General features: G+C 42.7%; 1 protein-coding gene across 1 annotated transcript in view; it reads right to left on the bottom strand.

Annotated features, from left to right (window-relative positions):
- LOC308285614 (PH domain leucine-rich repeat protein phosphatase 1-like) overlaps window positions 1–14,117 on the bottom strand; it is a gene marked incomplete at its 5' end in the record, with an annotated part of 92,710 nt that overhangs the window by 12,925 nt on the left and 65,668 nt on the right. The window contains 4 exon segments of the mRNA XM_080726429.1: window positions 435–530; window positions 860–887; window positions 890–919; window positions 12,564–12,766. Of these exon segments, the coding sequence (XP_080582555.1) occupies window positions 435–530; window positions 860–887; window positions 890–919; window positions 12,564–12,766 (357 nt within the window).

The following is a 14,117-nucleotide window of genomic DNA, read 5'->3' as shown; positions in this document are numbered from 1 at the left end:
CTAGCGTCCATATTCTGAGAACTGTAGCCAAAAATAGACGATCGGCTATTTCGGCAAAGAGGTTTGGTGTATGAGGGGAAAAAGAGCAGACTAAGTACAGAGTAAAGGTCAAGTTTATTAGGTAATGACAGCTCAAGTGGTTAAATATCTGAAACACAAATCGACATGAATCCAAACAACACTGATGATCGTGCTATCAAACTATATGGAATCTATGAAAAGGTTGTGGGGTCCCTGCTCCATCTCTCTCTCAACTAAGGGGTCCTTGGCCTGAAAACGTTGAAGACCCCTGGTATACAGCACCCGATGTATTACAGTATATTATTGACATTGCTGTTTCGGTATAACCCTTTTCACGCGGAAATGCTTTTGTTTCCGGCCAAATTGTTTGGGTTGCCGAACATTGGGTGCATCACTAGCTGTGAGGGCCTCACCTGGCGGGGAGCTCGTGGATGAGGTTGTGGCTGATATCCAGAACTTCCAGCTTCTTACTCTCACACACCCAGTCTGGCACAGACTCCATGCGGTTCCTGCAATAACAGAGGCCACGTTAAAACCTGGAATTATTTTATACTTTAGCCATTTTTGAAAAGTTGTGAAAATGTGTGCAGATCTTTGATAATATAAGTGAACATTTGTAACTCAAATTTAGCTTCTGGGGGTGCCTGGAACGAAATACAATATGGCCAAATACATATTGACATTTGGGGATCCTTGAAATGGAAAGGGTATGCAGGCTTAAAGCTGGTTTCTTCTTTTAATGTGTGTGGAGAGTGTGTGTGTGTGTGTGTGTGTGCGTGTGTGTGCGTGCGTGCGTGCGTGCGTGCGTGCGTGTGCGTGCGTGCGTGCCATTGCTCACCTGGAGATGTCCATGTAGCTCAGATTGAGGGCACAGGACTCACATCCAGCTCTCGTAGCTCTGCAGGGAGACACACAAACACATTAACCTGACATCAAGGACAGATAGAAGGAGACAAAGGAGCTGTGGAGGGCGAAAGCACACAGACAACGCAGAGTCAAACGCTAGGGCTGAATAATGAACTGAGAGAGGCACAGAATGCCGTCAACGGGGAAAAAGAGAAAGAGAACTGGGGGGGGGGGGGGGGTTAAAGTAACCGTGAGAGAGCTCATTGTGATGGATTCAATCGAGCACCATCAACAGATACCCGGCGGAATGGAGGTGGGAAATGATTTTAGCCTTTTCAGATCGGAAATCCACGGTGCCGGTTCTGTTAGTACTCACAATAGTAAATCAGACGAACTACAAAAAATGTAAAGACCAAACCGGAAACAGTTTAAACCTAAATATTTCCCCATGCTCAGGGGCATCATTTTAGGTCCTACCCAATAAACCCCTTGATGGGGCCTATTTTGCTTATTTTTGGAATAGGTTTGTTTGGTATATGCCATCTTTTGCTTGTAGCGACTGGCAAGACTACACTACTCGAGAATTTAAATGGAAATTGGGGAAACAAACAGTGGGGACCAAAACACAGCGCCGCCGCTTTTTTCTGCCTGCCTAGACCGGATCACACGGCCCCGTTGTAAACTAATACCAGGCTTTCCTCCGAGGTGGAAAGACTGGTGATGTGAGGTTAAGTCGGGGGTCAGCAACCCAAAATGTTGAACGAGCCATATTGGACCCAAATAAACCAAAGCAAGTCTGTCTGGAGCCGCAAAAAATTATAAAAGCCTTATATATCGTTGTTGTCGGGTGGAAACCTTGTATGTCCAAAACTTTGTTTTGTATTTATCATTTAAAAAATGAACTAAACTAGTGAAAACAGCCGATCTACAAGCACACGACGCCTCTCATCGCGAGGCGTTGTGTGCTTGTAGATCTGCTGTTTTCACTACTTTTGTGCGTCAGTCTTGTATGATGAAGCAGGGCTTTACTTTGCAAAAAAAACATACAAATTTGAAACTTGGAGATAACAAGGTTTCTGCCCGACAGTGACGATAAAAAAATCGTTAAAACAAAAAATAAATTTTCCCCCCCCATATTTTTTCATTTTCATACATATTTGAGAAAGCTCCAGGGATACGTGACACACTGAGTCGCGGTGCAGCCCCTGTACCAGCGCACCAACGTATATCGGACCAGTTAACCATAGATATTCACAGATATGGGCTTAATATTGATGACATCAGGGATCTCCATATATGGGCATAAAAGTTCATTGAAGATGGAGGCACAGACCACCACTGATCAACTATTGATTTCAATGCAACGTTTTGTGTAAAATATCCCACAACCTTAATTAGAATCGCCCCAAAAAAATAGTGTGTATGCTGGTTTGTCCATCTGTAACTCCACGTTCAGCAGTTGTTCAATTGTCTAAAAAACATAATACAAAAATCAATAACACATGTACCTTGCCCAACATCAACTTTATCACCTTCAGATGTGTCTCTACTTCTCATAATCCCCAAATGTTTAAAATATTTTCCCAAATTTTGGCCTGTTGGCGGCTTTGTCCTGTGATGCGATTTACATCACAAATGGGCGTCAACAATCCCAACTGCCTGCAAGCAGACATGGAGTGAGGGGGAGGGGCGCAGTTCCAGAGAGAGCAACATCACAGTCTGTCTGCTTCACACCAAGGGGCTGTAGGCTAGTCATTATTATTATTTTGAGTGGCGGTACACTGTCTCCTTAGCGTGAGTGTGTGTGTAGGTTTGTTTGTTTGTTTGTTAGTTACTATCAGGGTAGGAATTTCAGGGAGGCCATGAAGGCCATGGCCGTCGTGGCCCCTCAGTTTTGTGTCCCTCCAAAGAAATTGCATGACCTGAGGCCACAGTGGCCTTGATGCCCCAGCATTACTACTACCACTACCTGTACTACTTTCTCCTCTGTCTCTGTCTTGTCAATATACTGTATGTAGACAACCAGTGTCTTTTGTTGAGTCTCTTTTTAAACCAATCCAGTATCTTTGATTTGTGCAGGGCTGAGCATGGATCAGATTGTAAATACCATTATTTATTTATTTCACTGCACATAGTTATAGTTATATACATATTAAATTAACACATCCTTAACCCTTACATTCGATTAATTATTTCAATGGACTAAAATCGTGTTTTATTTGATGGCTTCCTGCACTGGCATTTGACCTTTTTTGAAGCGGTGAAAACCGCTTCCTATGAGTGGCTTTGTGTGTATCACGCCCATATATGGTCATTTAAGTCCAGAATGAACAGGCTTTTTCAAAAACAGAATGTCCGTTTTCACCCATTAAACCCTTTGATTCTTTGTCAACCAAACTGGATATTGTGACCAAATCGCATCCTATTATATCTCACATTGTTTGGGTTTATAAGAAAATAGCTCGTATGTTCAAGTTCGATCTCTTTCTTCACTGGTCTGCTGGGATATGGCTTAACCCCAAGCTGTGCATAAATAAAGAGCCATTTTACTGGGAGTCATGGCACCAAAAGGGCATTTCAACCCTGAAAGATCTGTATAATGGCTCTGTTCTAAAATCATTTGGAGAATTAAAATCTGAATTTGGTCTACCACAGAATCATCTTTGGCGATATTTTCAATTGAGACATCTACTGGGGAGAACATTTGGCTCCTTTACATCACCCCCTCCCAAATCTGATACAGTAGAAATATTATTAAAAACCTTCGGAATTGGCCATGAAGCTTCGGCATATTACACCATGCTTCGTGAAGCGTCTGATACCACTATGAACGCAGTTAAGATCCCGTGGGAAAGAGATCTTGGGGTGACAATCTCGGACAGGGACTGGGTCAGAATTCTTGGGAATCTCAAAAAGATGTCAAGAGAACTACGCACTAGACTGATTCAATTTAAAATATTCAATAGGATTTACTGGACTCCTTCGAGACTGTTTAGAGTAGGCCTCTCTGAAAGTCCTGAATGTTGGAGGTGCAAGGATGGGGACGGTACGCTAGTGCACATGCTCTGGAGCTGCGCTAAGGTCCAAGACTACTGGGGAGGCATTCACGAGAGGCTGCAGAGGATAACCGGCCTGACTATCCCATTCAATCCCAGCCTGTTTATCCTGGGAGACCCAAACACACTATCTGATATTGCCCCCCTTCTAGCCGAATGGATTCAGACCGCTCTCATGGTAGGCAGAAGGCTCTTGGTTAAGGATTGGAAAGCACCAACAGTGCCTGCCTTTTCGCAGTGGTGTGCATCTCTAGGTCAAGTCGCTGCCTATGAGAGACTGTCCTATAGGTTGCTCAACAATACGGACAAATACAAGCTTAAATGGGGACACTAACTGTTGCAGGACTTGGGACTGGGCGGCGTTCCCGGCTCGTGAGCGAGCCTGTACTCGCTGGTGAACGTGAACAATAACACTTTTATAGGGGGTTTGACTGTGGTTGTCCGCTGTTCCTGTGCGCGCTTGAAAACTGTTTATACTATTGTATTTATGTATTTTTATTTTTTGTATTTGTGTGTGTTGTATTGTCTTTGTTGTCTTGTTTAAAAAAAAGGGGAAAACTTAATAAAGTACCAATCATAAAAAAAAAATCACACCCGTGTGAAGTGGAGCTCTGTGTGTGTGTGTGTGTGTGTGTGTGTGTGTGTGTGTGTGTGTGTGTGTGTGTGTGTGTGTGTGTGTGTGTGTGTGTGTGTGGATCATGTGTACCGATTTTTGTGACATTTGAAGAAAATATGTAGGAAAAGGAGCAAAAAGTGTGTTTTGGAGGAAATTCAAGATGGCGGAAAATCTATCATGGCGCAAATGGGCGTGGCCTATATGGGGAGATGCGTCATGACCCAAGGAATCCAGGGATTCCTTGGGTCGTAAAGTGGGGTGTTATGGCGCCACCATGCGGCCAAATGACACAATTATTTTTTATTTAATCCTTGAAATCATTATGAACCTCCTCTCCAAGTCTTGAAACTCTAGCCCCTATGGTTTGCGAGAGACAAATAATTGAATGTGAGTTTTTGCGATTCCCATTATAAGTCAATGGGGAAAATTAATTCACTAATAAATTAATATCAATTAAACTATAGAACCTTTCTCTTAGAAAAGTAATAGCCCACGATTCCCGAGTAAGCCGGTCGATTTGACATATGGCGCGAGTGTGTGGTGGCAAAACTGTGGGACTAGTGGTGTGCCGAAGTTTAGGAAGTTCAGGCTACATACAGACAGACAGACACACAGACAGACCCTCCCACACGGCCACGTATAGGGAGCCTGTGCTTCACACAGCTCCAAAAACAGAATGTCCGTTTAATTACCATATATGGTGATCTCAGTCCAGAATGAACAGGGTTTTTCAAAAACACAATGTATGTCACCTCATGTCCATATATGGTCACTCCAGGCAAGAATGAACAGGTTTTTCCTGTCCCATACGTGCAAAATATCAGTCCAGAATGAATAGGCTTTTTCAAAAAGCAAAATGTGTGTGTCCCATGTCCATATATGGTCATTTCAGTTCAGAATGAACAGGTTTTATCTGTCCTGTACGTTCATAACTCTAGAACACATAGAATAAAAGTTCACCGCTTCACTTCGAACCGAGGTTTGATTTTTAAGATTTTCTTTTTTTTTATGCCTTTATTGATAAGACAGTAGACTGACAGGAAATGGCAGGAGAGATGGGGGAATGACACGCGGCAAAGGTCGTCCGGATCGGGAATCGAACCGGCAACACATCCATGCCTATGTGGCAATGCCTAAGTGGTATGCGCTAGGGATGCGAAGATATACCGGTACGGATCGTAATCGCGATACAAACGTGCGCGATACGAGTGAATCGGTTCATTCAGGGTGGATCGGTACAATTGACGGCTGGAATCGTGATGTATCGTATCGTGAGTGACCTGGATCGGTACATTCCACGGTTGGATCGGTTTTTGCATAATAGTATTTCATTCTATACTGTGTTTCCGAGGCGCATTGAATGCCCCATCAGCCCTCCCCCCAAAAAGCACTTGTAGCGACTCTAAAGACATGCGTCTTTTACAGCAGCACTGGCTGCTCTGCTATACTCAGCGGAGCGCAGTGAACACCCGACCCGACGGAATGCAGAGACAGACAGACAGCACTCGTGAGCCCACTGGTTATACATGCAAGATTAGTACCACGTTTAGCTTTATAACATCCCTGTCCAATGTTCGCTGATGTGATCCGTTGTTGTGTCACTGGACTGGAGCACGCTGCGTGATATTATGATCCACATTCCACACCCGTTTGTTCTTCTTGTCGAGTCTGCGACGGAATTGATTTAAACAAAGCAGAAGCTTCCACGCTTTAACTACACACACGTATGAACTACAACAACGATACTGGGCGTGCAGCTAGCGATTAAAACAAAGTATTTGACACTGTTTCACAACTTGTTACTGTAGCAGGCAGAACACTCTTCTGCTGCTGCTGTTCCCTCTGCAAAGAGAGGCTGGAGCCTGATTTATACTTGGCAGCTCGACGGTGTCGCGCACGCACCTAAATAGCAGACCTACAAGCTCACAACGCAACGCGTTGTGACTCAAATATCTACGTTTTGAAACATTTTGGCTAGAAATGGCAAAATCCTAGATTATATTCATACAATATAATAATAATACAGGTCAAGGATCCTTAACTGAGAAGAGAGAGATCAAGCAGGGACCCCCACTGTAGGTTATTTTAGACTACTGTAGGCTATTATATAAAACTGTTGCAGATTAAAACTTGTCAGAGACTTGTTTGACAGCACTATTTCATCAGTGACATTAATACATTACTATGTTGTGTTTATTTGTTCACACATTATCTTTTCTATTAATATGATGGATTTATGTTATTCATTATAATCCATGAATTATTATCTCTTAAACCCTCAATAAGTGTTAATGTATTGGCTAATGTTCCCCCATAGGGTTGCTACTTGCTAGGGTTCAATTGGTTACTGTAAAAACTAACTATTAATATTTGGCCGCCTCACATAACTCTGAGGACCCTAGGGGTCCCTGACCACCTGTTGAGGATGTAATGATATATAATAATGATATAGTATTAATCAAACAATTTTACCAGCCAGCAAGGAGTGTTCTCCCAGATTTCAATAAGTTGGATTGTTAGACAGAGCCTAGTACTACAGTGAAACAATAAATTGTTTGGAAATTAAATGTAATGCATTTTTAGTAATTTTTTTGGGGGGAAATTTACATGGGCTTTAATATAAATCCTTTGCATTGTGTTGAATCGCACCGAATCGTGAATCGTATCGCATCGTAAGGACCAGGGGTGTATCGCAAAATATTGTGAATCATATCGCATCGTATCGGGGTCAGGGGTGTATCGTGATGTATCGTATCGGCAAGATTTCAATGTATCGCAATTATATCGTATCGCTGGGAGTGTATCGTGATGCGTATCGTATCGCCTCAGTGGTCAAGATTCACATCCCTAGTATGCGCCATTGCGCCTTGACCATTAGGCAAGCGGGCGCCCCGGCATTTGACCTTTGTACCCTCAAACAACTGCTAGCTTGCATAATGTCTAGGCTAGGACTCAAGTCTAGGATATAAAGGTCACGGTTCGGTGTGAAGTATGCTTTACGTCAGGGGTATTCAACTAAATTGTCCAGGGGGCCACATTGACAGAAAACCAAGGGGCCGGGGGCCGCACTAACGTACCCCCCCCCCCCAGCTATTAATCTAATGTACACTTGAAACAACGGGCACGACACTACTACATTTTCACAAACAACCACATTTTCATCTACATTGCAAAGCAGAATACTTTTCAAGTAGAATACTTTTCATAATGTGCTTAATTTCTGTTCAAGTTGATGCTTTCTTGTTAAAAACCTAGTGCTACTAGGTGCTACATCACGCTAGTGATGGCCAACCTGGCTTTGACGCTAGAGTAGATGTCGACCTTATTGACAGTGCACACACAATTGCCTTCTTTGATGCTTTAACGATGCTCAACGAGGATCAGGTGGGTCGCAGACACACACACTCCACTCTGCTGCAGTGCTCTGGCTGGAGTCACTTCACTTGAATATGATGAAATATGATTAGGGATTACTGTGATTATGGTAAGATGATGCTCATGTTTCATATCGCGCAAACCATACCTATAACGTTCATTAGCCTCCACAAAAAAACGATTTTTTTTTTTTTTTTTTTTTTTTTCTTTCTCAAAATTGCTCCAGGGGCCCCATTTGGCCCGTGGGCCGCCAGTTGAATACCCATGCTTTACGTCCTCCAAAGATTATGACACAACTTCCCCACCATGCAACAGAAGCCGACAGAGAAACATATTTACTTGCTGGCTTAAGTAAATATGTATTTCATGCAGTCCTCCAATTCTCAATCATCAGTCATGGCTGCCAGTTCCCACCTGATGTTGTGTGGGAGTTCTGACTGCTCCAGATCATACTGAATAACTGCTAGCATGCATAGCGTCTTGAGACTAGGACTCAAGTCTAGGATGTACAGGACAACGTTGGGTTTGTGGTCTCCTTTAAAACCTCCAAAGATGCGACACGACTTACCACCATGCAACAGTAGGCGTCATTCATCCGGAACGGGTCATTCTCCTTCAGCTCAACCAACTTCCAGGAGAAGGTATCTGGACTGAATTTCCACATGTCGTTGCAGTGTACTGGTGCAGAGTTAAGTTTGTTCTTGTTCACACCACCAAATATGTACAACTCTCCATTGTAGGCAAAGGCTGAATAACTCTTGCGTTTTCCTGTTAGATGCTTTGCAGAAGGAATGTCCAGCCAGCAGTTGGTCTCTGTGTCAAACACTCTGATCTTGTTGTTGTTGTAGATTCGCCGGCCCCCTTTGTCATATACAAGCATCTTTGTCCCGATGATGGTGGAAAAGTGACCTGATGGAACAGGAGGCTGAGTGCCTCTGGTGTTAATTAAAGACCAGAGCATCGTGGTGGTGTCCAGCTTGTAGATGTCATTAGTGTATATTTTCGATCCTCCATAGACATACATGACTTTCCCCAAGACACAGGCTGAGTGGCCCTCTCTCCCCTCTGGAACGGTCCCAGAAACCTTAGTCATGATCCATCTGTGGCCGTCGACATCAAATGCGTAAAGCATGTTTTTGCAAAGCTCATAATTATCATACATTCCTCCCCAGTAGTAGACAATGTGTTCAATGAGCACAGCTGTGTGTCCAGTGCGCCTACAGGGAACTTCAGGGGGTCGTTCTCCTGTTGTAGTTGTCCCTTGGGGCAACGCCCTCCATCTCAGAGACACTGTGTTGAAGACGTAGACATTGATCTGATCTTCTATAGGTTTTCCAGCGTAATTCCAATCCCAAATGTAATCTCCAAATGCATACACTTTGTGTCCCACTGATACAACAACACTGTCGATAGTTGGGGCTCCTCACAGCTTCACTGTACAGTGCATTATTTGACAGACGATCAGCAAGAACACTGCACGAAACAATACTTTTACCAGGTTGCTCTGTAAGACAGTCTTATTGAACATGACACCTTTTATGTATGTAAGAGGCCAGTTTATGATGTCAGTACTATGATGTCACTTAGTGTCAGGTCATAGAATCTCCATATTTGGTCAAAGTTGGAGCCCAAATATTACGCCTCCCAGAGGCATAATCTGAAGCTCATCATGACACGTGAGTTTGTACATATGTTGACCATTGTTGCTTAATGCTTATGATGAAATACCCAAATAGGGCCACCAGGCTGACCTTCTAATGTGTTAGTCACTTTTACCCATTTTCAAGTTTAAACAGGTAAAACGCTCTTTTTACATTCCTTAAGGGCCTGCAAGGGCTCTTATTGTCTCCACCAGCCGAAAGGCATGGGGAGAGACTATGTTTTCCCCTCCGTCCGTCCGTCCGTCCGTCCGTCCGTCCGTCCGTCCGTCCGTGTGTGCGTGTGTGGTAGACAGTATCTCTATAGTCATGTGATCGACATGGATCTGTCCAATTTTCCATATTCCATCCTGATTGGCTGAGATTGGCTTCCAAAGTTTTTAAGATTGGTCTGTTTTGAACAAAATGCCTCAAATCACGAACACAGCGTGCACTTTTTGTGAAATTGTACACGCACATTCCCACTAGGCCGAGGAAGAAATGCCATTTCAAACTTTTCAAATCAACCTTATGGTGGCGCTATAACAGGCCAATTTGTGTTTTTACCTATAACTCCACCGATCAGTGTCAAGCTTTGTAGTTTGTACACACACTCCGTAGAGGCCAGGGAAAAAACCTTTTCCTACATTTTTCACATCAGCCTTTTATAGCGCCACCTGGGGGCCACCTGGGGGCCTTATGTAAAACTATTTTTTTCCCTATTATTCCTTTAGATTTTATCCAAAAATCATGCAAATCAGTACACAGTATTTCTATAGTCATGTGATCAAGACGAATCTGTCTGATATTTCACATTCCATCCTAATTAGCTAACATTGGCTTCCAAGTTTGCAGGATTGGTCCATTTTGAACAAAATGACTTAAATCATGAACGCAGCTTGTGATTACAGAGAAATTCTGCACGCACATTCCCACTAGGTCAAGGAACAAATTACACTCTTTTCATATTGGCCTGTTATAGTGCCACCAGCAGGTCGACTTTTGCCAAACTTATTTTTGGATCAAAATGCCTCAAATCATGCATGCAGTGTCACCATTAAAGGCCAAAGAAGACATGGCACCCTTTTCACATTTAGTGCCACCAGGAGGCCACACTAACTAATACCTGACCTGGTGGAGACCTGTGCTCGGAAGAGCACTGCTTCTAGTTAGTACCTGGGTTTAGTACACTGTTAGTCCCCAAAGGAACCCTGAGAGTCCCTTGAATCCACTTTGAGAACAACTGGAATAGGAATATTACGTGCAATCTGTCAAGTTGTAGTTACGTTAGCATGGGATCAGTAGCACTTTCAGGTTATCGAGCTATCAAACCCACCCACCTCCCCTATGACCTAATGTATGTGAATCCATAAATCACTGTTCGATTCGCCATTGTCCTGACATTGATATTGAATATGTGCCTGCTACTACCATTGTTTTAGTTCAAAATCATACACCCTGTGCAACAGACAGCAAATGTCACATTGCTCAAATAAGCGAGACATGAAGTCCGTATTGATACTTAATTATTGATGGATTTATATACCTTTATTTGGGTTATGTAACAATACAAACGTAGAGTAAGAAAGTAAGAAATGCTATGGCCCAGAGGGTGTATTACGCATGTATTCAGTAACACCAAATGTACACATTGACAAGAATATGAATAGGGGAGAATAAATAATAATAAAAATAACAATTATTATGGTATAGACTAGAGGACTTGACTAGCAAATATTATAAACCAAGGGTGATGTGACCAAAATGAACAAGGGGGAGGTGCGTGTGTGTGTGTGTGGGGGAGTCTGCCTGTCCTCCCTTACGTCCTCAGAACACAGATACAAAGGCATGGCTGAGAGCCCTGGAATCATTCATTTCTGCATCTTCAACTGCACTGAAGCTTAAAAAAGAGTGGGCGTTCATATGCCTGTTTGATTGCTTGAAATGATTGTAAAACCTGCACATTTTTCAATAAAGTTTATTTAAAAAGCAAAGGAGGAAAAGGACTGGGAAAAGGCGGCGCCTGAGTTACCAGGGCCCAAGGTGGAGGGGTCTTAATTATTTTATACTTTAGCTATTGAAAAATAGCAGATATACAAGCTCACAGCGAGGCACCGAGAGCCACGCTGCGATTGTAGATCTGCTATTTAAAAAAAAAAAAAAATGTGTACAGGTCTTTGAATAACCCTATTTATTTCTTAAGCGATTTTTTGTAACTAAAATGTTGATTATGGGGGGTCCCTGGAACTGAATATTTTGAGATGGCAGTCGGTGGCCAAATACATATAATTTTGGGGGTCCTTCCATGAAAAGGTTTGAGCACCACTTACATAGAAACAAAGGTTTAAAAAAAAAACCTTAGAAGGATTTGAAATATAATCAAAGAAATATTCCAAGATTTCAAGATTTTTTTCAAAAACAGCAGATCAAACACAAAATAACGCGTAATAAAAAACGCGTTCCCAGTCTGAATGGGTTAACCCATTTAGAACGGGCACACATATTGTGTATCATTATTTTATGCTTTAGCTATTGAAAAATAGCAGATATACAAGCTCACAGCGCGGCACCGAGTGCCGCGCTGTGAGCTTGTAGATCTGCTATTTTTGAAAAATCTTGAAAATTTGAATTTTGACCCGATTCTATAAGTGTCTTTTGAATCCTTCTAAGATTTTTTGAAAAAACCTATGTTTCTATGTCAGCAATCTGGCTTAGCCATCGTCAAAGAAAATGTCCTTTTCACTTAAATGGAGCTCAGATAGTCTGTTCTTGAGAGACTACTATGTCAGTGGTTCTCAAACTTTTTCATGTGAAGGACCCTTTTCAAAAAAATAGCAGATCTACAAGCTCACAGCACGGCGCTCGGTGCCGCGCTGTGAGCTTGTAGATCTGCTATTTTTCCACTGGTTAAAGCATTCAATAATTTTAGGCCTGAATGGGTTAAACCCCCTCCTCCCCCTATGAAGAACATTCCTGGGGGGCCCCGCAATTTGGTGCGACGCCCCTGCTCACCGTTGTTGGAGGCGTAGATGCCTTTGAGCAGGCAGCCCTTGGCCTTGAGGCCGGAGATGCGGTTCCTCTCGCAGTGCAGCGTCTCCAGCCGGGGGAGGACGGAGGCGTCCAGCTCCTCCAGCCTGTTGTCCCGCACGTCCAGCTGGGTCACGTGCCGCAGCAGGTCAGGCTCGTCTGGCACCATGCGGGTGATCTTATTCAAGCTGACAGGGTTAGAGAACAAGGATGACTTCATCTGCACCCACACTGAGACTATACTGGGTCTGGGGCCTTTCCTTTAGAAGAGTGGTTCTCAACCTGTTCAGGCCGCGACCCCCCAAAATAATCATATTTTAACTAGGGACCCCCCCATTCTATGAGCATGAAGAGCTGAGGAATAACATTTTGTATAACACGGTTCTATTGTGAAAATAGCAGATCTACGTTGTGAGCATGTAGATCGGCTATTTTCACAATTTCTACCTCTAATATTTGACAGTTTGGCCAATGTTTAATTTGTCATTTTAGATGTATTAAAAAGTCCTTAAATTGTCAATTTAGAAATGTGCAGACACCCTCCATACACTTAAACATTATGTTGGTTTGTTTACTGTAGAGTGAGAAAACAACGTTGCACATTAAGTTAATCATCCGGGGACACCCCAAAATAATTTGGGGACCCCCCACCCACAGGTTGAGAACCACCGCTTTAGAGAAGGCAACATAAGTCGGGTAAGGATGACTGATGATGAACTGGATTTGTGCTTCACATGATTGAATGGAGGGTCGCTGATCTGTCAGTTTTGTAAAGAATAATAAATTGCCTGTCTGAAATGTTTTGAATCAGTAATTAACAAAAGATTAATAGTCATTTATAACAACATAATTGTCGAGTCTCGAGTGTCTATAACAAAGACATACTGTGTACTGGACTATTTTCCACAAATAAAGAGTCAGTCATAATCATAATGAATCATCCTACAGCCAACTCATGAACGGATACAAGCCGGCATATTTGACAAATGGCACATTTAACGTCTCTTATCAATGCAGAGGTAGTGGGAGAAATATGTAACAAAAGTTTCCGGCAGAAAGCATGACAATTTGCACCTAAGGGTATTTTTGTGCGCTGAATTCAAAAATTGCTGGATCCAAGCACTTTTCCCATGGCATCTGGTCGTAAAATGAGAATTAAAGATTGCTCTAATTCACTTACTATACAGGGAAAAAAGACCCCCCCAAAAATCTTCTTTAAGTAGCTTATTCGGGGTCTATCTAGGGGTTTTTCATGATTCTGAATCCATTGCAAGCATTTGTTTTGCAAGAAAAACAAACATTCCTTGGGCTAAAAATGGACCGTATTCTATAATTTTCATTTTACGACCAGATCCCTTGGGAAAAGTGCTTGGATCCGGCAACTTTTGAATTCAGCGCACAAAAATACCTCTAGGTGCAAATGTTCATGCTTTCTGCCGGAAGTGAACACCTTTTTCACATATTTCTCCCACTAAGGAATTCAGGGGGGGTTGAGGAAACCTGTTGAACCTGATGCTCAGCTGTAATCAAGTAAAACAC

Source organism: Nannobrachium achirus (assembly GCF_963921795.1).
Source record: "Nannobrachium achirus genome assembly, chromosome: 5".
NCBI classification, from domain to species: domain Eukaryota; kingdom Metazoa; phylum Chordata; class Actinopteri; order Myctophiformes; family Myctophidae; genus Nannobrachium; species Nannobrachium achirus.
This window is presented reverse-complemented; position numbering and strand designations above follow the sequence as displayed.